The sequence below is a fragment of the Sminthopsis crassicaudata genome, chromosome 1 (assembly GCF_048593235.1).
Source record: "Sminthopsis crassicaudata isolate SCR6 chromosome 1, ASM4859323v1, whole genome shotgun sequence".
Taxonomy (NCBI): Eukaryota; Metazoa; Chordata; class Mammalia; order Dasyuromorphia; family Dasyuridae; genus Sminthopsis; species Sminthopsis crassicaudata.
In genome coordinates, this window is record NC_133617.1 from 235,175,974 (window position 1) to 235,202,765 (window position 26,792).

The 26,792-nt window shown below is 36.2% G+C and overlaps 1 protein-coding gene across 2 annotated transcripts in view; it reads left to right on the top strand.

Annotated features, from left to right (window-relative positions):
• The window catches only part of CABLES1 (Cdk5 and Abl enzyme substrate 1), a 142,722-nt gene that overhangs the window by 55,716 nt on the left and 60,214 nt on the right, over positions 1–26,792 (top strand). For both annotated transcript variants that reach the window (XM_074276544.1, XM_074276553.1), the window contains exon 3: positions 15,220–15,312. In XM_074276544.1, coding sequence (XP_074132645.1) covers positions 15,220–15,312 — 93 coding nt within the window. The remainder of the gene's footprint in view (positions 1–15,219; positions 15,313–26,792) is intronic.

Sequence of the window (26,792 nt, forward strand, 5' to 3'; positions counted from 1 at the left end):
ATGTGCTTGGGAATCTTGATTGCTCCCGAAAATTGCTAGAACTTCCTGGCCTATGATAATTAACTCTAAGTAGATGGGACATGTAGAAACCGTGGTCATCCAATTTAGTACTTTCCCCTGGCTCACAGCCCTAAACTCCCATCTTTTTTATATTTATGTATGTATGTATATATGTACATATATACATATATATATATATATATATTTATATATGTGTGTATATATCTATCTACATATCTCTATCTATCTATCTATCTATCTATCTATCTATCTATCTATCTATCTATATATGTTTACATATCTATAGCTATATCTATCTATAGGCTTATGGAGGCTACTTTGGCCCCTAAGAAGCTTGTCTTAAGCCTAGATCTAGACAGGTAGGGGTGTGGTGTGTGTGTGTGTGTGTGTGTGTGCGTGTACATGATTAAAGAAAAATAGAGAAGAATGGAAAGGAGCTGATGAAACTCCTCCATGACCGTAATAACATCCTGAACTGTCATAAATACAACACTGGTACTTTATCATAGGGTCATAGATCACAGAGCTGGGGAATAATCTTAGAATTCACTGAAGCCATCTCCTTCCTCTTATAAATTGACAAAACTAAGGCTAGATAGGTTAAGTAATTTGCCCAACATATATAGCTAGTAAATATCTAATTCTGAATTTGAATCCAGGTTTTCTTGACTTCAAACCTAGTACTTTGTGTACTACATCACAGTGATGTAAGGATTTAACTTTTTTTATTTGAAAAATCATAAAATTTTTAGAAATTTTATAATTCATCTATTCACTTAGATTATTATATTTATTGGCATACAGTTAGACAAAGTAGCTCCTAATTATTAAATTATTAATTATTAAAAGTTCACCCTTTTCATTTTTTATATTAACAATTTGATTTTCTTCTTTCCTTTTTTTAATTAAATTAACTAAAGGTTTATATATTTTGTTGGTTTTTTCATAAAACCAGCTCTTAATTTTGTTTATTAGTTCAATAGTTTATTTTTACTTTCAATTTTATTAATCTCGCCTTTTATTTTCAGAATTTAATATTTGGTATTTAATTGGGGATTTTTAATTTGTTCTTTTTCTAGCTTTTTTAGTTATATGCCTAATTCATTGGTCTTTTCTTTTTCTAGTTTATGCAAGTAAGCATTTAGAGATATAAAACTTCCCCTAAGAACTGCTTTGGGGGCAGCTAGGTTATGCAGTGGGTAGAACACCAGCCCTGAAGTCAGGAGGACCTAAGTTCAAATCTGATCTCAGATACTTCCTAGCTGTGTGACCCTGAGCAAGTCACTTAATCCCAATTGCTTCAGCACCCAAAAAAAAAAAGAAGAAGAGGAAGAAGAAGGAAGAAGGAAGAAGAAGAAGAAGAAAGAAGAAGAAGAAGAAGAAGAAGAAGAAGAAAGAAGGAAGAAGAAGAAGAAGAAGAACTAGAACTAGAACTAGAACTACTACTGCTTTGGCTGCATCCCATAAACTTTGTTATATTGTCTCATTGTTGTTATTTTCTTGGATGAAATTATCAATAGTTTCTATGATTTGTTGTTTTACCCATTCATTCTTTTTTATTTTTTTATTATAGCTTTTTATTTATAAAGCATATGCATGGGTAATTTTTCAACACTGACCCTTGAAAAATCTTGTATTCCAACTTTTCCCCTCCTTCTCCCCCATCCCCTCCCCTAGATGGCAGGTAGTCTAATACATGTTAAATATGTTAAATTATATGTTTAATCCAATATATATGTATACATATTGACACAGTTATCTTGCTGCACAAGGAAAGTCAGATGTAGAAAGAAAGGGAAAAAAAAACCTTAGAAGGAAAACAAAAATACAAGCAAACAGTAACAGAAAGAGTGAAAAATGCTATGTTGTGGTCCATACTCATTTTCCATAGTCCTCTCTCTGGCTGTAGATGTTTTACTCTGGCCCTTTATTACATGTAATTTTTATTGCATCATGATTTGAAAAAGATGTATTTACTATTTCTGCCTTTCTGAAACCTTTTGAGGTTTTTATGCCCTAATATATGATCAATTTTTGTGAAGATTCCATGAACCACCAAGAAAAAAGTATACTCCTTTCTGTCTCTATGCAATTTTCTCCAAAGGTCTATCATACCTAACTTTTCTAAAATTCTATTTACCTCCTTAATTTCTTTCTTATGTATTTTGTGGTTTGATTTATCTAGTTCTGAGAGAACAAGGTTGAGATCTCCCACTTAGTATAGTTTTGCTGTCTATTTCTTCTTGCAGCTCTCTTAACTTCTTTTCTAGAAATTTGGATGCTATATAATTTGGTGCATATATGTTTAGTATTGATATAACTTCATTATCCATTATCCATTCTTTAGCAAAGTATACTTTCCTTCCTTATCTCTTTTAATTAGATTTATTTTTGCTCTTGCTAGATCTGAGTTTAGGATTGCTACTACAGATTTTCTTCACCTGAAGCATAATAGATTCTATTCCAGCCCTTTACCTTCTCTCTGTATGTATCACTTTATTTTAAATGTATTTCTTGTAAACAACATACTGTAGTGTTAGGATTACAAGGTGATAACTCAGGTTGTCTAAACAATTCTCTAGCTCGGAGTTCACATCTTTAGTTCACACCTTTAAAAGGAGTTCTGAAAAGGAGTTTACACAGCCTTTAAAACAAGCAAATTCATTGGTTGTAAATATTTCCCACAAGCCCTTGAGTTCTCATAAGCCCATTCTCTGGGAGGATAAAAGAGGCAACATTGAGCCTGGAGAGACAGTCTAGACTGGGACATTGAATTGGGACGGCAGTCTGGATTGGGAAAGGACAAGAGCTGGAGGAGATTCAGAGCCAGGATTCAGGAAGAAGAAGAAGAAGAAGGAGAAGGAGAAGGAGAAGGAGAAGGAGAAGAAGGAGGAGAAGAAGGGCTGGAGAAGAGGCTGCTTACAGAGGAAAAGATTATACAGGAAAGAGACCTCCTTCCAGAGAAGGATTACAACTGAGAGACGACAGGAACAGGACATTACATTTGGCACCCAACGTGGGGCAAGCACTTATTCAGAGCCCTTCAGAGGAGCTAGCCCGGACCTTGACATTGTAGGATTCTGGCTTTTAATCCAGTCTGCTATCCACTTCCATTTTATAGGAGAGTTCATCCCATTCACATTCACAGCTAAAATTACTAATTCTATATTTCCTACTATCTTATTTTCCCCAAGTTATACTTTTCTCTTTATTTTCTCCCTTTCCCTCCTCCCTAGTATTTTGCTTCTGACCACACCTCCCTCAAATAGCCCTCCCTTTTTACAGACACTCCCCTTTCTTATTCCTTTTCCCTTCTACTTCTGTTTTCCCTTCTATTAGCCTCCCTCTTTCCTTTTCCTTTTCCTTTTCTTTTTCCCCTCCCATTTCCCTATAGTGTAAGACAAATTTTTCTTGAAATTAAATATGTTCAATATTCTTTCTTTGAGCCAAATCTGATGAGAGTAAGATTTACACAATGTAACCCCCCTCTCTTGTTTCCCTCAATTATATAAGGTCTTTTTTTTTTTGCCTTTTCATGAGATGTAATTTCCCTAATTTTGCCTCCATTTTCCTCTTCTTACAGTACAATCCCCTTTCCATCTCTAGTTTCTTTTTTATATTATCACAATAAAATCAAATTATACTTGCATCCTCTAAGTATACAGTATTACAGAGTATAAGTATTACAGATATACAGTTCTCAAGAGGTCTTTCCTTTTTACCTTTTTAATGCTTCTCTTGAGTTCTGTATTCAGAGAGTAATTTTTTTGTTCAGCTTTGGTCTTTTTATAAGAAATAAATGAAATTCACCTGTATCATTAAATGTTCATCTTCTTCCCTGGAAGATAATGCTCAGTTTTGCTTGATAGTTGCTTTTTGGCTTCAATCCAAGTTTCTTTGCCTTTTGGAAGATCAGATTCCAGGTCCTTCAATCCTTTAAAGTGGAAGCTGCTAGGTCCAGGGGAATCTTGATTGTGGCTCCTCAATATTTGAATTGTTTCTTTCTGGATGCTTTTGCAATTTTTTTTTCTCCTTGATCTGATAATTCTGAAATTTATCCACGATATTCTTTGGAGTTTTAATCTTGGGATCTCTTTGAGGAGGTGATTGGTGAGTTTCTTTCAATGGCTATTTTACCCTCTGGTTTTAGTACATCAGGGCAGTTTTCCTTGATGATTTCTGAAAGATGATGTTTAGCTCTTTTTTTTTCATCATGGTTTTTAGGAAGTCCAATAATTCTTAGATTGTTTCTCCTAGATTTATTTTCCAGGTCAATTGTTTTTCCAATGATGTATTTTACATTTTCTTCTATTTTTAAATTTTTTTGGTTTTGTTTGACTGATTCTTGATGTCTCATTGAGTCATTCATTTACATATGTTCAATTGTAATTTTTATTAAATATCTTCTTTAGTTAGTCTTTTTATATCTCATTTTGCATTTGGCCATTTGAATTTTTAAATGAGTTGTTTTGTTCAATGGATTATTTTCCATTTCACAAATTCTGTTTTTCAAGGAATTGTTTTCTTTTTCCATTTTGTCAAATCTATTTTGTTAGGAGTTTTCTTCAGATCATTTCTGTGTTTCCTTTTCCAAACTCTTTTGCAATGTTCTCATTTCCTTTCCCCATTTTTGTTTTAACTCTCTTTAAAGACCCAATGTTTGAAGTCTTCCAAGAGAGACTTGTGAGAAAGGGGACCAGTTCATATCAGCCTCAGGGGCTTCTTTTGGAGACAATCTGCTTTTAGTGTCCTCAGGATTTGAGGTGTGTTCTTCTCTGTCTCCATAAAAAACTATGTATGATCAGAGCTCTTTTTGCTTTTTTGCTTAATTTTTTAAAGGTTGAGGTCTGCTCTTAGGGCAAAGGTAGGGAGACTGTCCCAAGCTTCTTCTACAGGGAACAATGGGTCAATGCTGCTGACTTGTGGTGCTGGGTGGGTGTGGCCAGGTCCTGACATATGCTGGGGCTCAGGATCTCACTATTTGCCTTTCATATTTGTGTTGGATATCTCCCAGCTAATCTGCTGACCCACTGGCTTGTAACCAGGACAGAGTAGCCAAGGTGTTTTGGCTAAGAGCCTCCTGGTAGGTTCCCTGGCTCACCATGCTATACCGCCCCCTCTCTGCGCTGTTCCTGCATTCAGCCACCTCTTCTCCTCCCCCCTTGCCTGATTGAAACAGACCTTTTCTGAAGTTCTTCCAAAATATCTTTTGCTAGAAATTTGTTACACTCTAAAATTTGTATGTTCTGTCACTCCAAAACCAATTCAAAGGCTTGATCTCGTATTGATCTGAGGGAGGAAAAGCTTAAATAAAAAATGAATCTCCTCTCTGCCATCTTGGGTCTGGCCTCCCAGAAAGGTCCTCTCCTAACAGACAAGGAGTCTTAAAGTAGTGCAGAGCACAAACTGCAAAACACAACATTATATAGTGCAAAATCTCCCCTTTTCCTCTCCCACCTTCTCTCCTGTTGTCTATGGATTCCAGGCTTATGTTTTACCAGGGAAACAAGAATACTAATAAATAACAAACTCTTTACCCATTTAGTTCTTAGATACTAATTAAGAGGGGCAGGAGGGAAGTGTTTATTTATCTAAGGTAATGGAACATGCAGCTTTTAGCTATAGCACATCTTGTTATCGCAAAATCTCAAGTCACCATTAGGGCATAGGTCAAAACCACATTCCCATAAAAGGTCTTCATTCACATTTAAACACTATATATTATATATGACATAATTATTATCGTATATTATATATATAACATTATTATTATATATCAATTATATTGATTATATTAATGCTACCATATTAATGTTATTCATATTATGCCATCATATTATGTTATGTTATATAACAGGACTTTTTTTAACTTTTTCCCCTCTTGATTCATTTTTCCTATCTTCCCTCCCCCCCCAGGTAATTAGAGTTAAGTGACTTGCCTAGGGTTACACAGCTGGGAAGTGTTAAGTGTCTGAGAATAGCTTTGAACTCAGGTCCTCCTGATTTCAGGGCTGCTGCTGTACCCACTGCGCCATCTAGCTGCCCTTGACTTATTTTTTTTATCAGAGAAATTTTTTTGCAATCCCATCTCTAATCTAAACTGAGGTGTTTCTGGCACATTTGTGCATGCACAGTGCAAAGCGTGCACGTTGTGTTGTGTGTTCAGAACCATGCAACACAGTCAAACACTGCCAGAAACATCACAGATTCATTGTGCATTTGATTTTTTAATTAATTTTTGGTTAGTGTTGCCAAATTTTTTGCAACCCTACATTTATATGATGTTGCAATCCACAGTTTAAGAAGCTTTGGTATATAATGTTAAATAAATAAATATATATATATATACATATAAAATGTGTTGTTATATGATATTACATAATATAATATGTAATATATATTGTATTATAGAATAATATGCAATTCAATTCAATAAACACTTATTAAGTGCCTCCTATACATCAAGCACCATGCTAAGAGCTGGGTACAAATAAGAAAACCAAAAAGCTGTTCCTGCTTTCAAAAATCTGGTTTTGTAGAGTTGAAACCAGGGAAATTTGCAGATGGAAAGTAGGGTTATCTGGAAATTCAATTCTATCCTCTGTAAAGAAAGATATTGGGAAGACTTTGGTACTCCACCTCACCCTCCAATCAGAGGAGAGGAAGCTGAGGGAGGGAACGTGAGTTAAGCAGCTTGGTGATGAGATTAAAAGTGATGAGTTTATTTTGGGAGGGGCATATTAAGATATAATATCAATATATTGACATGATGTAATATATAATTATAAATTATAATCCCATTTTGTTATAACTATACATGAAAGCTAACATGGTATAATATGTCCTTAGGACAAAAGTTCTAGTCTATCCCTAAAAACATTGATGTTAGCTTGATTTTCCTGTTACAGTTTAAGAATTCAAATCACCAAAGCATTTGGTGAACACTATAGTTTTTCCTCAATGTTTTCCCAAATGTTATTTGTATCACTTTTAATGCTAATAGTCAGCCTCCTGGGAAATAATAAAGCATGGTATAGAGAGAGAGTCTTGGACTGGAAATCCAAAGAGCTAAGTTTTATTTTTGGCTTGCCAGGAAAGTTACTTCTGATTTTAAATATTCTTAGTCTTTCTATAAATTGAAAAAAATTTTAAAGGCCATATGTTACCTATGATAGATCACTGAATCTGGTGTCCCAGGATCCAGGTTTCAGCTTACTTCTGCTGCTGCTCATTAATTTTACAATATTGGGCATATTATTTAGCCTCAGTTTCCTCAGGAAGTGGAATAGATAAAAGGTGTCAGAATGTAGCAGCCAAGAAGCAGCAAAACACCTGAGAGAGGCCCAAATCAGATTGTAATGTAATTGGAAATGATTACATAATAAATAAAAGTACAGTACAACATTTGTCATTCATTCATTTTTAGTAATGACCTTCATGACCACATTTGCAATTTTCTTGGCAAGATACTAGAGTGATTTACCACTTTGTTTTCCAGCTCATTTTACAGATAAGGAAACTGAGGCAAACAGAATTAAGTGACATGCTCAGAGTTTTCTGCTAGTACATGTCTGAAGGAGGTGAGACTTCCTGACTCCAGACCCTGTTCTCTTTCCACTTTACTACCCAGCTGGCTATCTAGTACAACATAGATAATGCTAATTTGTGGTTTTCTAAGGTAAAATGCACAACAATGGTCCCTTTTTATTTGACTTTGACACTATTGGAATAGAGGATGACCTCTGAATTCCTTTCCGGTCTTATACTTATGACCTTGAAATTCTGTTATTACTAAGATCCATTTCTAGTTCTACCTTTGCATAGAATGAACTCTTTGGCTTCAGTACCTTGGGGCCAGGTCAATTGCAACTGTCCCTCATGGCTTCAGGGAATAACTTTAAAGAGCTGGAGTATTTTTCTTTATGGCTTCAATAACTCAAACTCCTCTTAGCTGAGCAACCCTCCTGGTTAGGGGCCAGTGACTAACTCACTAGTTCCACTTAACATCTTATTAGCTTTGACAAAGATATTCACTAGAAGATGCAGCAAAAAGAAATTAATGTCAGTACTTCTGGTATAGTAGAATCATGCATTAATCCAGTTCCCACATAGTTCTGGTCCTGCCAGACTCACACAGAAAAAAGCAACCTCTGCCAGAACAACCAGCTCTGTTTCAGCTGTTATTAGGCTGGGTTCCTAAAGGTTGCCCCTTGCTCTTGGTATAGCAGAGCTGGATATGGGACTGGCTAGAGACCCGCCCCTGGATTCCAACTCCAAGATTCCTGTTGTTCACCTCTCCCAACCGGGGTCAGAAACCTCCCACTCTCTTCACCTAGAAAGGAAGAGAACAAATAAAAAAGCCAAGTACGAGGCTTCTTTTTCAGGGACCAATCGGCATCAAAGGAGAAGTTCCTAAGGACCGTTCCCTTACTGGCACAATGAGCAAAGGAAAAAAGTTGAGTGGGTTCTGTAGCCAACCCAAAGAAGCGGCTAAATTGCAATGAATAGCATGCAAGCCTGGAGGGAAGACCTGAGTTTAAATGAGACCTTGCACACATACAAGCAGTGTGATCCTGGGCAAGCCATTAACCCTGTTTGCATTAGTTTCCTCATCTCTAAAAATGAACAAGAGGAAGAAATGGCAAACTGCTCCAGTCTTTGCCAAGGGTCTAACATTACTGAACAACAAGCCACCTCAGACCAAGTGCAGATGTCTAGGAGTGTTCCACAGTGTCTTTAGGTTACTCCCTTTTACATATCATCACAGTGCTCCTAAAGGCAACCTCCCTCCCCCAGCATCCTATATGTAGAGAGATACCTTAGCCCAGCTGATGGGACCTGAGTGTGTATCAGAATCCCATTGCAATGATTTTTTTTGTTCCTGTCTCTCTGTGTCTCACTTCCTTCCATATGTGTAGAATCAGAGAGAAAAGTATATAAATATGTACTCAATGATGTCATATGTGTGACAAATGAAAATAAAATAACCTTTGTCCTTGTGTATGGCAAATGATCTATAATTCCTGTCCCTTGTTTAGGAAAGCATGAAAAGGAGGAGGGGGAGGAGGTGTTTGAGATAGTCACCAGGCATCTATTTGGTGCTTACTGTATGCTAGGTAAGTGCTAAGAGTTAGGGGTGCAAAGAAAGGCAAAATCAAAGTCCCTACCATCCAGAAATTCACATTCTAATAGGAAAGTTCATGCAAACAACTACATACATCAGTGAAGGAGGCAGATCTTTCAAAGTTGAAAAAAAAAAAAAAGGTTCTAGTAGAGGACCTGGTGATGGATTTTGAATTGCTTTTAGAGGACAGTAGCCATATCTAGGAAGGTTCAATACCAGGTCACCTGCCAAGTGCTGAATTTTTCAGCCACTCGAAGGATCATTTAACAAAGGAGACACAAAGCAATAGCAATGTTCTTTGGAGAAAGGAATAATTTGCTAAATGTGGAAACTGATCACTAGGTAAGATATAGTGTTGGCTATATCATGAAACCATTTACTAAGATATGGTAGTATCTGCAATAGTAGAGGGAAATCCTATATTGAAGCAATAATTGATCCTTTTAAAGTTATTTACTTTTTAAAAATTTATAAATTCTTAAAATACTGAAGCATCCCCAAATTCTTTTAAGATTCAGCTCAAATCTCACTTTCTGCAAATGGTCTTTCTCAGTTGCCCTGATGGCAAGTAGCATCCCTCTGAGATTTATGCTGTATATAAATTATACATGTACATTTACATTGTATAGTTACACATAGTTTGAAAGGATTTGCCTCCTTCACTGAGTTTGGGACCCAGAAATAGGCTGGCTATATGTCCTCATTAGCACTATAGGAGAATCTATGAGGGATGGGAGTGATTCTCTAATAGGCTGAAACTTCCCCAGTGTGCTTTCTCTTATTCTCCACTCCCAACAAAATTGTCATTTGAAAATAAATGTAGTCATCTGGTTGTAAATAGTTTCTTTGCCTTAAGAAAAATCTGTGATATATTCTCCCATGAATGCATACAGAATCCAGGGGAAAGTGGGCTCAAGCTTGAGAGATTCATGTAAAAAATGATAGTGCACAGTTCCAAATTGCTAGAAACCCATTTCTCTCGTTCAAAGTTTCCTTTAATTGTGGTGGATCTTGGTCCAGTTTGTACTTGTTTCCTTCTGTAGATAATGTTGCCGGCTGTTCCGGGAACAATATTTAACATCCTGATAGTATCCTCCAGACTCTTTGTGACTAGCAAGATCTCTTTAAGTCAAAACTTTTCATACTTTAGTCTAAAATCTTTTGACTGATTTGTTGAGAAATATTCTTAGTTAAAATAGCCGAGCTAAAATGGAAAAAAAAGTTTAGATCATATTCCTGTGTGTGTGGACACACATATATGTATGTGATAGGAAATATGAATGTGTATATAATATACAACTTTCTGCCAATACAATCAATTGCCTAATATATACATCTATCATACATGTATTATATGTATATATGTATGTGCATACACATATTTATTGGAAGAGGTAAGGGCCAAAGGTGTGGCATATTGAAAATATTTTCAGATTTTTTCAGACTATTGTTAGTTGTATTTTTTTCCTCTTCCTTTTCTTTTCTTTTGCCTTAAAAAGTACTATTTGTTAAATGGAATGGCTCTTTGGGGGGAAAAGAAAGGAACAAGATATGGGGGAAAACTATTGATGATATAAAAACAAATGATTTAAATAAAAACAATAATAAATGATAATTGCAGGGCCATGGAACACAAATAGCTCTATAGACAATTACTTCTCCACTCACAGATGATGCTTTGGGGCTGGGAAAGGGGAGAGCAGAAAGGAGGCAAAAATTAGACTTCATTGCCTTCTCTATTTTTTTCCTCATAGTTAGATTCCTCCACCCCTTTCACAAGGGGCAGGAATCAGGGAGGAGATGAAGTCCCAAGGTGTAAAGGTCAGACATGGAGGCAGAGAGATCTTGAGACGGGTGCTTCTGTTGGAACACAGAGAGCCTCAGTGTCTGGGATGTGGTGGACAGGACCAAAGGGTACTGACTGACTATCAGATTAAGGAAACTTGTTCTCTGAATCATGTTCTTCTTTTTAATTTTTAATATATGGAATAAAACAAGTATTTTCATAACTTATTTATAATAAATAAGATGTTACATAAAATTGCAAATCTATTATGTACAACTTTTGCTATTCCTTTTATATAAATATAAACATATAAATATAAAGTTAAAGATAGCATATAATATATATCTTCAGAGTAATTCATTCATAATTTTCTTATTTACAGCTTGAAAAAATTTGAAAGAACTTAAAGATGGGGAAATATAATGACATTTTTTCTGTTTTTTTCTGGCATTTTACATTAAGGTCATTTAGACCAGAGGAACCAAACTCAGAACTTGCAAAGTTCTCAAATGTGGCCCAAATCAGATTAAAGTGTATTTGAGAAATGTTAATGAAAATGAAATGGTACTAAGACTGTGTCTTTAATAAATCTTTTATTTCCCTTAGTACCTACTTAACTCAGTTCCCTATACTCAGTGGGTACTTAAGTGTTTATTAAATTGAATTGGAACTCTAACTTTTTTTTTTTTTAGGTTTCATAGAATAATTTGCCATTATTCCCTTTCAAATCCTTCCTTTATTTGGATGTTTGGAGACCTCATTCAGTCTAAGTGATAATGTATTTTAGTGTCCTATATAGTTAAGATCATCAGGTTTAGAGTTGAGAGGAAGGAAGGGGAAAAAAAAGAAGGAAGGAAGGAAGAGAGGAAGAAAGAGGAAAGGAAAACAAGGAAAGAAAGGAAGAAAGAAAAGAGAAATGAGGAAAGAAAATAAAAAAGGAAAAAAGGCAGAAAGAAAAAAGGAAAGGGAGGAAAAAGGAAGAAAGGAAAAGAAAAAAAGGAAGAAGAAAGAAAATCAGGAAACAAAGCCTTTATTAAATGCCTACAGTGTGCCAGGTACTGTGCTAAGATAAGCAACTTTACAAATGTATCATCTCTGTTTTGCAGTTGGGAAAACTGAGGCAGACAGCTGCTAAGTGATTTGCCTAGGATTACTGAACTAATAACTGCTTGAGGCTATATTGGCCATGCACTAGTGGCTCCCTGAAGAGTCGTGTTGACCTTTCATCATCACCCTTTCCTTTTAGAGAGGAGGAAAACTAAAGCAACTAAAGCCTTGGTTTAAAGTTCCTTGCCCATATTAGACTCCAGGGCTTCTGATTATAGCCTTAGCACTCGGCTGTTTTCACCCCATCCCTGATATAGGGCCAGTGCAGAGACAGAGATGGACAAGTCTCCTCTCACCCTCTCCATCACTCTGTACTTCAGCGTTGGCTCACAAGAGCCATGAAGCTATGCTGAGTGTATATGGTCAGCCCTGGGGGCTGAGGGGGATGCAGGGCAGGGATAACTTCTAGATGAGCTTTCTTTTCCCTTTGCGGTTAGATCAGTGGCTCTCTGACTCCTCTCTTCTGAAACAGGTGTTGTGTACAGAGTTCTAGGGCTCATTCAGAGATTGTTTGTTTATAATTTCGTCAAATCTCTTGGCCCATAGACCAGATTGTGGAAGGTAGAAGGGGTTGGGATGATTCTATATCTGCCAGGCCTAATAACTCTTGATATCCATCCTTGTTCTTGGAGATTAAATTATCTTCTGGACATAATCACCAAGGACTAGATTGGTCATTTCAAATAATAGTTTATTTAAAGTAATAGTTTTAATAAAATTTATGATTTGAATTCATTTCTGTCACATACCATGGGGTCACAGATTTAGAGGTCATCAAATCCAGCTCTCTCTTCTTATTTTATATAATTTATACACCCAAGATCACACCTGATGAAATAGGATTTATTTGAATCCTACCTTTTCTTTTCTTTTAGATTCAGATCCAAAACTTTTATCTACTTGGTCATGGAGCTATCTTAGTGAATTCACTTCTGTTTTTCAAGACATATTTATATTGCTAGAGTTTCCTCCCCTCCCTGCCAAAAACCCACACCCAGTCCTAGTAATAGTGTTTTAGTGTCCCAAATAGTTAAAATTAACTGGTTTAGGGGTTGGAAGGAAGGTAGGAAAAGAAAAGGAAGAAAGAAGGAAGAAAATGTGTTCAGAAATCCAGTACTCTTCAAAATAAAATATTCCAGTAACATAAACCAAAATTGGAAATTCACAGTACCATTTCTCAGAAAAAGGGCAGACAGCTCATTCTTTTTTGTGGAGTTGTTGGCATTTGGGGTAATTTTGTCATGTAAAGCATATCAGGTGGCCATTGGAAGAAATTGACCACAGGATCATAGACATAAGATGTTCCTAGGGCAGAGATCTGACATGCTAGATAAAAAAGAATGATACATATTTCAGAAAAACAAGATCTATTCCTTGGAAGCATATCTGCCATGTCTCTTTGATTTTTATTCATAAAATAAATCATAGAACCAGGCAATTTCTCTTAATTTCGATACCAAGGCCTGAGGAGAAAAAGCGTCTTCTCCAAGATCACATAGGAAATAGACATCAAGAGATGGGATTTAAACTGAGGTCCTTGTGGGACTCCAGGAATTGGGAAGGGACTTGAGAGGTCTGGGCCACTTCTACCTTGGCTCTTTCTCCAGCATGAGAAGCATTGACCCTCTCTTTGAGGATCTTTGATTCTGAGCTGGAGAATTAATTGTTTCCTGAGTCAGTCACACTTCCATGTCACATGTGTATTGATTTAATTCTTAGTTTTTCCTCCTACTCAAGCCAAAATCTGCCACTCTGCCCAAGTAGTTCTCATGTCTGTGCTTCCTAATTGTTCTTAACGGAGCCAAGCAAAACAAGTTTAATCTTTCTTCCACGTGGATGGCCTTTCACCTGTTGATCATAGTGATAATCAAAATGAACTAAAGTCTGGTGTGCCCTGTAATGAGCAGAGTTTGAAGAGTCATTGTGTTAATTCCATCTCAAACACCTATTATGTGAGAAAACAGCATTAGGCCATTTGGGTTCTATCTGAATTGCCCCTTTGTAACAGAAACACTGAGTAATTCAACCAATGAGCATTTATCATGGTCCTGATGTGTGTGACAAACTATGTGAGGGATAAAAAGAGTAAGCAGTTCTACCCTCAGAGAGCTTACATTCTGAGAGAAGCAAATATTAGGCTATGCAAAATAAAGGAGTTAAATACAAATGCAAAGTAATGAAAACCAAGGAAGGAAGGGCTCTAGCAGTTGAAGAAAGGCTTCCCATGGGAGGCATTCCTTAAACTGTATTTTGAAGTAAGAGAGGGATTCTATAAGGAGGAAGAAATTAGGAACTTCGAGGGGAGAGAGCTAATTCAGAGGCACAGAAATGAGAGGATGTGTCCTGTATGAAGAACAGAGAGAAGGCTTGTTTGGATAGATATCAGAGCATAACTAGGGAAGGGGGGGTTAGTAATAGATTGCCAGAGGCTTTAAAAGCTAAAGAGAGTTTATTTCTTATCCTAGAGGCATAAGTAGCAGCCTTGAGCAGGAGATGAACTGTCATCTCAGGACTATTGTAGCTGAATTGAGAGAAGTCCATCGCAGACAATTATACCACAGATAAACTTTTTTTTTGGCTGCTACAATTTACAAAGGCCATCTGTTGAGAAATGGAGGGGATCCCTTCTGTATGGACTGCCCAATCTACTGAAATCACCAATCTTTTGAACGACTTAAGGAATTTTTAAAGATACTGCAAAACTACCCTATGATTTTTAACTTGAGCATCTTGCTAAACTGAATTTTTAGGAAGCATAGATACGAAGGTGTCAGATTAGCCAAGCATATTTCAATATCTCCCTCTGAAATTGTTATTGTGTCTCTTTTTAAGCTCATTTTAAAAAGTAAAGTTTAGTTGCTTGTTTTAAATTTAATTTTTATTTTCTTCACTTTTGATGGCAGGGAAATCATCCTCCTATGGTTGACCATTCAATAAATGCTTACTTTAAAAAAAAAATTCCCTGAGTGTATTGCTAAATGAAATGTGCCTCCCAGGCCTGTTAGGGACTTTAGGATTATTTTTTAAAGAAAGCTTTCTTGCTCTGAACTCATTGTCTTTATTATTCCTGCTCTGACTCAAATCATTTGTCTGATCTTTCCTTCCTGTCTTTGTATAGCGACTGCCCAGCTGTTGAGCAAGGAACTAACTGTCTTTTTTTTTTAATTGCTTTATTTTTCAGATGTCGGACCCTGTCAGGTTCACCCAGACCAAAGAACTTTAAGAAGGTTCATTTTATCAAGAACATGAGGCAGCATGATACCAGGAACGGCAGGTACTACATAAAAAAAGCCTTCACGCCAGCTTTCCTGTTTGGACAAAAAAGGGGTGGTGTGGTCTGGCCTGGCCTGGGGAGGTGGTGGAGGAGGGCAGTATTTCAATTGCCAGGACTTACCAAAGTGAAACCTTCCCCTTCCAAAAAAAAATGAGAGCCTGCCCAGCCTGTCCAAAGAAAACAAAAAGCCCCCACAAAGCCAGAAATTCTAAAAACCAATCCCTGTTAAACAAAGGGCCCAATCTGTATCAGAAACTTGGCAAGCATTTGGATCAACAACCTGCATTTTTTTCCTAAGACTCAACTATTTTTGTTTTGTTTTGTTTAAAAATCCTTGTTTGAATAAAAAAACAGTAGTTAAAATTTTTTTCCACCTTCATAACCCCTACCAACCAAATAGCCCCTAGACAGACATCTGATCTGTATGTTGGTTTTAGTGCCTGGACCTTGAGAGGAATCCCAGCCCTTGCTACAAGATGCTTTATCCTGCCCCACTTCCAGTTCCTGGGCATGCTGAAATTTTGGGCTGTGTCATTTCTTCCAAAGCTTGTTGAGTAAAATGTTGGATGAAAATTCCTGTTATAACAAAGTTATGATGAATTGTTTTGAAGACTCTAACTCTGAGTCTTCAGTGATGAACAGACCTGATTCTCTCTTTTAATCCAGGGAGAAGGCAGGGTATTGGAAGATCTGACCTTTAAAGGTCACCTGTATCACTAAGACTTTCTGATTCCTTAATTCTTAAGAGCAGCTTCTCTTAAGCTAATCTGCAGTCTAGAGCTGGAGTCTTTCTAACTGTCCCACTTGAAAGGGGGCAAGTTTGACTTCAGTTTAGAAAGCAGTTCCAGGGAGTCAGTCTGTTGCAAATAAGTATTTTGTTTGATCTCTCTTTGATTTACAATAGACCATATGGTCTCCACTAACACTCTTCCCTTCAGCATAAAAAAATATATAAATAGCCAAAAAGTCTTTTAGTCAGACTCACAGAATGACTAAACCCTAGAAATGCTGTCATTCGATGTTATAAAATACAGCATATAATAAAAAGTTGGGTTCTGGCTTTGTAGCACTGAAGATTACAGTTCTTTTAAGACTTATTTTCTCAGAATTCACACTTGAACCTAGTCATAGAAAAATAGTATGATTTTGCAGGTATTGCTATGGTTTTACATTAACAAAATATAACCCTCCTTTTCGATTATTTTTATAACCTTTTCGGTCACATTTTATTTCTAGTCTGAACATTTCATATGACAAGCATAACAGTTTTAACTTTTTAAAGTGTGTGAAAACTGGTATCTGTGGTTCAGATTTCTTTAGTTTTTGTTGAATTGATTTTTGTTTTTCCCCCAGGAAGATTGGGAATCAAAGTATTTTTAAATTTTTTTTTTATTATTTTTTAGCTAGAAGGTCATCTTAAGTCATTACCCTCATATGAAGTGAAGATAAACTGAGTTCTACACAGGTGGATTAATCCAAAATCAACAGAATTAGAGTAGAGTTAGAATTCAGGCTTTCTGATTACCCATTTTATAACATTTTTTCTAGTTAATCTCACTGCTTCATTCCAATATATTCATTCTCTATTATTATTATTATTTTTGCTAAGGCAATTAGGGTTAAGTGACTTGTGCAGGATCACACAGCTAGGAAGTGTTAAGTGTCTGAGGCTGGATTTGAATTCAGGGCCTCTGTGTTATCTATTGCACCATTTATCTGTCCTGTCTATTCCTTTAAAATTAGGGATTTTCTTTTGTTTGTTTGTTTTCATTCCTTCTGTAGAGAATCTTAGTTATTGAATCAAAGCCTTCCATATGTAGTTTGAAAAACTGTTGCCCAAAATTTGTTTGAATTTGCATGTCTGTCAAGTAAAACTCGTTAAACTATAAAACATACATATGAGCTACAAAAATACTGAAACCTTTTTAGAAAATAAATTTCATCACAAAGTTGATTTTTGAAGCTGTTATCCAGACTGCCAGTGTTCCCAGATACTGTTTGGCAGCAGGAACATGCAGTATAGTCTTCATCTTGCTGTCTGGTCGGCTATTCTGATCGGTGGAACGTTAGTAAAGCAGGTGTAAAGGCAGCCAACCCAGGAGCAAACACCAATGGCTTAGGAGCTATATGAACAAATATGAAACTGGCAATTTCCTCTGCAGTTCCCAAGAGGCAGTAAAATGGACTGCTAAATTTGTTTTGGAGGTAATTGGGATTAAATGACTTGTCCAGGGTCACACAGCTGAAACCCTATTTGGACTTGGGTCCTCCTCATTCTGGGAAACTTAATTTTTCTAGAGATGTAAGAAGTTTGTACTTTTTAGTCCAATGGGAGTGATTGCACTGACCTGAAGGGAAGGGGATGGTTGTGTGTATCTCTCCAAGTTGCTAACATACAATCTTGTCTACTGCCTAAAGGACAAGATGGAAAACCTAATGCCTTCTTTTTAGATTCTTACAGAATCGTAACATCTTCGATTCAGGACTTCAAAGATCTGACCCATACCTCCTATAATCTCTAGATTATATATCTAAGTAGAGAGAGCATTGGGCCTGGAATCAAGAAGACCCAAGTTTGAATGTGGTTTCAGACACTTCCTAGCTGTGTGATTCTGGAAAAGTTACTTAAATCTGTCTGCCTCAGTTTCCTCATCTGTAAAATGGCTATAATAGCATCTACCTCCCAAGGTTGTTTTTAGAATTAAATAAAACACCATTTTCAAGGTACTCTGCAAACCTTCCAAAGGGAACTAAAATGAACTGTTAATTTATCTAGAGAGCTAAGTAAATAATTTAAAAATTCACTCATCTCACCTCTGCTTGGATACTTCCAGTGATCGCAGAATCTAATCTTACCTCCTAAGACCAATCAGTTTGGACCAGTTCTAATTGTTATGAAGTTTCTCCGTTATTAAATACAATGCAGTGTTCTTAGGATAAATTAAATAATCAGTGGAATAAACTGGAGAGAAGATAATTCTGAGGGATTTATGATGGGTGTTTAATAAATATTGATTGATCAAAAAGGATAAAAATGTAGAAAAACTGACATAATAATGAAATAATGAAGAAAATGTAAGTTCCATCTAAATATATCTTAGACTACCAAGCACTGACTTATGGAAGCTTAGGACGTGAGTTCAAAACATACCTTTGAAGCATTCTACCTGTATGTTAGACTTGATGGCCTCTGAAATCCCTTTCAGCTCTACCTCAATACCTGAGAATGCTCTGCACATAAGAGATACATAATAAATGTTTGTTGGATCCAATTGAATTGAATTTTCTGCCATAATCCTAGTAGTTCTGTTGAGACTCAGTCCCAAGCATTCCTGGTCCAGCTCAAACCTTGGTGCTGACAGATTCTTAATGCTTTAATGAGTTTCAATATCTAGACCAGGCTGAAAATTCTCAGGGTATGTAAAAAAAACCTCACATATTGGTTCTTAAAGTCATTAAATAAAATAACCTTCAAGAAATTATAGAGAACAGAAGCTGTGGCAGAAAAAAAAAAGTAGAGATAAATCAATTCTGTCCCAAATAATATTCAGGAAGTTGGAATAAACATACAGACTGGTAAACCTTATGTTGATACTTTGCGAAAGAGATTTCCTAGGTAGATTTCATATAAATTTTGAAAAGAACACAGCCACTTAGAGCCTAGAGAGTGTTAGTAAGAATAAAACAAGGGGCATCTGGGTACAGTAGATAGAGTTCTGGCCCTGGAGTCAGGTCCTGCATTCAAATCAGCCTCAAACACTTGATAGACATGCTAGCTAGTAATCCTGAGCAAGTCACTTAACCCTAATTGCCTCATTAAAAAAGAAGAAAATTTGTAAAAATCAATCTAGTAAAATAATATCAGCTAACACGTCAATAATTCTTTAAGGTATACAAAGCTCTATTATCCTATTTGCTCTTCAAATAGATAAATGCTATAATAGTAATGACAGCAACAACAATAATAGTCTTAATAGCTTACTTTCACAAAGCCCTTTCAAGAAAATCCTTTATATACATTTACTCATTTGATACAACAATGCTGGGAGAGAATTGCTATTATTATCCTTATTTTAGTGATAGGGGAAAAATGTTAGTAAGTATGAGGAAAGGATGTTCATAAAGGTAAGTGATTTCCCCAGTGTCAGAATGCTGTTGATTATCCTGAATTTTCCCTGTCTGTATTTTATTTGCATGTGATTTTTTACATGCTTTCTCCCCCATTAGACTGTGAGGTTCTTGAGTTTGGAGACTGGCTTTTTTGTTCTTGGGAATTTTTTGGTTTGGGTTTTAGTTTTGGATATTTTTTTGCCCTTTTTTTGTATCCTTAGGGATGCAAAGGGCCTGTCATACAGTAAGTGCTTAATATATGCTTGTTGACTTGATTAATGTCTGGTGAGACTATCTTTGACTCCAAGGTGAGCACTCCATCCTCTATGCAACATTCCTGTATAAGAGGAAATCATTCAAAATTAGGCTAGACAAGTAGATGAGAAGAAGAATGTGGTTGATTTTGAATTCATATTTTATCCTATAAACAATAGAGGATCACTTTAAATTGTTGAGTAAGAGTTGTTCTGGTCACATTGATCCACCCCAAGAAGAAGGAGGGAAATAGGATAGGCTAAGAAACAGGACTCTGTGGAGAAAGGTAGTCAATAATTTGCAAAATACATAAACTTATTCTCCAAGAAAGTCTTTGATATTCTGGGGAAAAGCTCTGCTCATCCTACCTTATTAATCTATTCAAAAATGAAAACGTATTATTTGTACTACCTCACAGAGCTCTTAGAGAATATACATTTTTATTTTGTAAATTATTGCTCTATTATCTAAATTAGAACTATAATTCATACAGGGTTTAATCAGAAAGATCTAGGATTTAAGTTGACTATAAACTCAATATGAGTCTCTGGTTTAAGGAATCTGTTTAAAAGCTGACATAACCCCTTAGGCTGTACATACACTCTTAGGCTGAATTAATAGAAACAAGATGTCCAAATCACAAGAAGTATTTGCTCTCTTACGCGATACATTGTGTAAGGTGTAAGTCAGAACATATCTAGAGAATGATGTTAGATCAAGACACTTTCTTTTAAGAGATACTGATAAATTAGAGTGTGTACAAAGGAAAGCAGTCAAAGAATCAATTTACTAAGTGTCCAAGCAGAGACTGCATCCTGACTTGAAACATGGTGCTGACTTTTTCAATACTATGTCTTTATTTCTCTACTCCTGTCTCTATCAGTCACTCTCTACAGCTATATCTATATCTGTTACTGTTGTTTAATCATTTTTCAGTGTCTGACTCTTTGTGATCCAGTTTGGGTTTTTTTTTTCTTTTTAAAATTTTCTCTATTTTTTTTTTTTTTTTGCCTACCTAGTAAATGTTAAGTATCTGAGGTTGGAGTTTTATCCACTGTGCCACCCAGCTAATCCTATTTGGAATATTTTTTGGCAAAGATACTGGAGTGGTTTGCCATTTCCTACTCCAGCTCTTTCCATCAAATGGAAACTGAAGTAAATGGGGGTAAAGGAACTTGCCCAGAGTCACATAGCTAGTGAGTTTCTGAAGCTAGATTTGAATTCAGGAAGAGAAGTCTTCCTGATTCCAAGCCCAGTGCTCTATCTACCAACTGCCCTTGGGAACATAGTAGGCACTTAAAAATATTTTATTCTATGTTGTTTTAGAAGCAATTTATACACTGGAAAGGAGTTTGGACTTTGTAATTCTTTTAAGTTGCTTTCAAATTTGTGATTATATAATTCACAAACTGTGCTCTCGTTGAAATGTCCTGTAAACTCCATCATTGTTCCTCATTCTCTCCTATCTCCTTGCCTTGCTCACACTGTTCCAGGTGCTTTTCTCTGGCTGTTGAATTCCTACTTACCTTTAAAAGCCCAGGTTCTATGCAAACTGTGCTACAATCCCGTCTGATCCCCAGTGAGCAAAGAATGTCCATCTTGGTTTAAACATCACACTGTGTTTGCTCCTTTTCTAACAGCTGTGCTATGATATTTTACAATATTGTGTTAGCTGTGTTTATCCCTTATTATTCCTTTAAGTCCAACAAAATCGTGGACTATAATTTTTTTTAAAACTTTGTTCTATTTTGAATCCATGGAACAAAATAAGCATTTATATAACACAGTATCATAAAAAGATAATTATTCATGTAACTGCAAATCTGTCATGTACAACTTGCTATTCCTTCCAAAGATGCACCAGTTATCATGTAGATTTCCTTTTTTTCTTTCCTTCTCATCTGATGGCTACCATCAGACATAAATAGACATATATATATATGTATACATATATATTTATACATATAAGTAAAACTATTCTATACATGCTTCTAATTCTTTCTCCAGATGCAGATTGCATCTTTCTTTGTGTCCTTAATTTTTAATTTGTATATTTTAATAGTCCAAATGATTTGATCTTTCATTGTTTTTTAAAACATCATTGTTACCATATGAAATGTTCTCTTGATTCTTCTTTCTTTTGCTCGACATCATTATTTAAACTTTTCATTATCCATTATTTAAACTATTTCAGAATTGTTTCAATACCTCAGAAATTCCTGCACAATTTAAATACTGAATAAATTCTTATTAATTAATTAATGAATAGCAAGATTTGAGCTTGACCTTGTACAGAAAACTGCCATTGTCCTATTGAATCATCTGTTTTCAGTGCTTTTATTGTCTTATGAACTAAAGACTTTTCCTCTCAGTCTTTCCAACACCTCTAGATTCATGAACCATTTGCCTTTCAAAGTACTGGAATTGGAGAGCTCTCATTCCACACTCAAGGCACACTCTCATGGCTGTTTCAGTTTATATTATTTTCACAAAGTGGATCTGAGAAAGAAGCCATCTACTTCATGTTTACTTTGCTTAGTGTATAAAAAGGTGTAGTCACACCTGTCCAGAGTTGTTCTAGGTGCCTGTCTAAGGTGTGGACTTTTAGAAGTGTCACTCCATTCAAATCAGACAGAAAAGGATATTTTAAAAGTGAACATAATTGTCTCTAACCCATTACAATTCCCCTTCTGTCAGCTTGCTAGGAGAATATTAAAAGGTTTTGAGATAACCCCGGTTGGAGGATTAGAGAGAGGGGACAGAGCTTTCCTGTGAAGTACAATCTTAGTGTGAAAATAAAGCCTTGAAAAAAGGAAGGAGAGGGAGGGGATCTTTTCACCTGGATTTTTCATGTTAGTTGTTATATATCTGCTGCTGCTGCTGCTGCTGCTGCTGCTGCTGCTGCACATGCCCCCTTGGTATAAAATGACTCCATTTTCCTTTCAATACAATAAGATTTTTTTACTTTCATTATTTCATTTCATTATCATATATAGTTTATATTTATATGTGACCTTTAAGAGCATTTACAATTTATTTTTTCTTTTTTTAAAGCTTTTTAATTTTCAAAAGCTATACATGGATAATTTTTCAACATTAATCCTTGTAAAACCTTGTGTTCCAATTTCCCCTCCCCTTCCTCCCCCTTTCCTAGATAGCAAGTAATCCAAAACATGTTAAACATAGTAAGATATATGTTAAATCCAATATATGCATTCACATTTATACAATTATCTTGTTAGCATTTTCAGTTTAATACAATGTTTATTAAATATATCATTTTTTACTTTCTAAAATTTTATTATGTGTTTATTTATTCGAGGCTAGGTCTTTTTCTCTCCCCTCAGTTCATAGTTCCTCTCCCACTACTGATTAACACAGGAGCTTTAATCTGCTCCATTTCTAATCTGGGCTGGTTTGCCTCTTCTTCAGCAGCCCCAATATGGGGGCTCACCATAGTGCAGATACCCCAACTATTCCTCCCCATAGCACTGCTGCCTCTCTCAGGCTCACATAATCCATCAGCCTTTGCCTCCCTGTCAGTTGCAGGGATTACAGGGATGTACCATCATACCTGGCTTCTGGCTGGCTAATTAAAAAGAAACTTTGATTACATTAAGACCTTGCTTCTGGTTTTATCAGTAACAATCTATCAAACTAACTTGTTTTTTTTTTAATGTGTGAGAGGAAATTGTACATTTCAAAGAAAAATGTAGCAGCTAGAAAGTGGTACCCAGCTTACTCAGAAAACGACACAATGTTTTACTAATGGGGATTGCTGATTGCCATAATTTTCAGTTCCTTTCAACACTGTCTTTCTCCTGCCATGAGGCATTTCAGAATTTTGGTAAGAAAAAGGACTCTTTCTCCATCCTATAAGTGAGCCAGAGGCTCATCAGGAAAGCATTTTCTTCAAGGTTATTTATAGGTTTATAGCCAATTCTCTACAAAGCCTTAATACCAAGGGGCAGTAAGAGAAGAGATAAATGAAATCCAAGGATAATTCCCAAATTTCATTTAAGCTCTCAGATACGACCTCATCTCCAAGGATTCTTTAAGCAGTTGCTAAGGAGTGCTGTTGATTGCTTGGAGTCTTCGTTGCCTTTCCTTTCTACTCTAGTGGGGTCGGGGAACAGAGAAAAAAGACCTATGTGAGATGCTATTAAAGTAGAAAAGACATGACATGGGAACAGATTGGATGCATGGGATAAATGCAAGAGAGAAGTCAAGGATGGTACCAAGGATGAGGGCCTGGGTTTGCAAGATATGATCAGCAATAGGACTAGGGGTAATGAAGTATGAAAGCAGAGGTGGGTGCAATCTAAGTTATATAGGAATTACTCCCTCTGCATTGGGGAAAGAAGTTTCCCCACAGGAAGCTTTCTGCCCCAATCAAATTTTTGTTTTTTTATCATTTTGGGATGTCTACCTTTCAGCAGGAAAGAAAAAGAGATAGAAGGAGGAGGGAAGAAATTGAGAGGGAGAATGAGGAGGGAGAGAGAGAAATAAAAAATAAAGGGGGGAATAGGACAAGAAGAGAGAGAGGAAGAGGAGGGAAGAGACAGAAGGAGAGAGATGAGAGAAAAATTGAGGAAAGACAGAAAGGGGGAGAAATGAGGAAGAAAAAAAAGAGAGATCTACCTCTTCTGAAACCTGGAGGTGGCTTGGTACAGACCAGTTTTCTGTTGTCTTCTACTCACATAAGAGTGTTTCTTGATAAGGAAAAGTGAGAGAGGGCACCAGGCTGACACTGCTGCTGCCAAGCAATTCCACCAGCTGCTGGGTGCTCTTTCACTATTAGACCCCCGGAACTGGAAGCTTCAGAATATACTTTGAGTCCTGCTTCCTGGCCACTTTCCTAGCTCTCCATATTCCTGTCCCTTCTTCCCCCTGTTGGGCAACAATGGTGGCTTTTTCCTCTGCCCAGAGTGAGAGGTTTTTGAATTGAAGGACCATGAGCACTGAAAAGTTTTTCTGTCTTTTCCTGCTATGTTTGTATCAGGTATATCTTAGTCCTAGGGGGTGATTGCTGGGGAGGAAGAAAATATCCACTGCATTTGATAGATTTATAAATATAGACCAAGAGAACATTTTGTTTTTCTTGATAAAATTTTTATATGTACCATTGCCAACTTTTCAGAACACAAATGGGAGCCATCCCTTACCCTTTTTAACTGCACGTTTTTTCAGGAAAGAGGTTGAAGGGTAATAGTGGAAAATAATATAGCAGCAGTTGGAGAGGTACTAGAAGAGGAATGATTCTGGCAGGTTCTGGAAATTTCTGATTCCAAAATGAGCATTCTGATGTCAGCTTCCATAGCTTTTTTTATTTTTTCTTTTTTTTTTTCTTTTTTGAGTTCTTTGTCTGGCCACCAGCAAATGTAACTTGCAATAGCAGGTCTTTCTGAATGAGGAAGCTGTGGGAACTGAGCAGCATTGAAAAGAAATTTAGACCGGCTGCCAGCCTTTTCTGGTTCTTCTGGTTTTTTTTTTTTTTTTTCATTTCCTGGAAATCTAGGATTTGTACTAGAACATTAAGAAAACATCTTTATTTTTTTGAGTAATCAAGTGTTATAGACACCTAGACTCCCCCCCCCCCCAAACAAAAGTCATTGAGAACCAGTTCTACACTGTGTTCTTGGGAGTATTATCCATTGTTAGTCTGCACTGGCCTGTTGTTTAGATTTTCAAATTTCCCCTTTGAAAGAATTGACTTAAAATTTTTTAAAGAATTGGCTTAGAAGTATTATTTTGCTAGAAGTTATTATTTTGAAGAAAACTTTTCTATAGTGGGATGTTCCACCTGGATATCTATCAAACTTTCTTGGGCTGCAGAGAGATTCCTCAAGGCTCTATCAGAAATCATTTTTGGTAAAAGGAGTCCTTTGGATCTTGAAGAAGAAATTCTTATTCTTTTGTGCATCATTGGGGAAGTACATATACTCCTTCCCAGAATGATGTTTTTAAATGCATGAAGTTATTATCTATAGAATGACAAAGAAACCAAGCTGTACCAAAGGCTGCTAGGTGGTATAATAGATAGAGTGCCAAATCTGGAGTCAAGAAGACTCATTTTCCTGAGTTCACTTACTAGCTGTGTGATCCTGGGCTAGTCATTTAACCCCTTTTTTCCCTCAGTTTCTTCAAGTGTACAATGATCTGGAGAAGGAAATGGCAAACCACTCCAGTATCTCTGCTAAGAAAACTCTAAAAGAAGTCACAAAGAGTTGAACATAATTGAAAATTGAAAACGACTAAATAACAACAAATATCAAAACTTTTAAAAAAAATAAGTTCATACTATATTGGATTGATTTCTGTCTAGGGAAGAGAAAAATTTGTTGTTTTTTTTATTAAATTTTTTTGGACAGTATATATGCATGAGTAATTTTTTTATGACATTATCCCTTGTGTTCATTTTTTCAAATTTTCCCCTCCCTCCCCTAGATGACAGGCAATCCCATACATTTTACATGTGTTACAGTATAACCTAGATACAATATGTGTGTAAATCCAATTTTCTTGTTGCACTTTAAGTATTAGATTCCGAAGGTATAAGTAACCTGGGTAGATAGACAGTAGTGCTAACAATTTACATTCGCCTCCCAGTGTTCCTTCTCTGTAGTTGTTTCTGTCCATCATTGATCAACTGGAAGTGAGTTGGATCTTCTTTATGTTGAAGATATCCACTTCCATCAGAATACATGCTCATACAGCATTGTTGTTGAAGTGTACAGCGATCTTCTGGTTCTGTTCATTTCACTCAGCATCAGTTCATGTAAATCTCTCCAAACCTCTCTGAATTCATCCTGCTTGTCATTTCTTACAGAGCAATAATATTCCATAACCTTCATATACCATAATTTACCCAAATATTCTCCAATTGATGGACATCCATTCATCTTCCAGTTTCTAGCCACTACAAAAAAAGCTGCCACAAACATTTTGGCACATACAGGTCCTTTTCCCCTCTTTAGTATTTCTTTGGGATATAAGCCCAATAGCAGCAATGCTGGATCAAAGGGTATGCACAGTTTGATAACTTTTGGGGCATAATTCCAGATTGCTCTCCAGAATGGCCGGACTCTTTCACAACTCCACCAACAATGTATTAG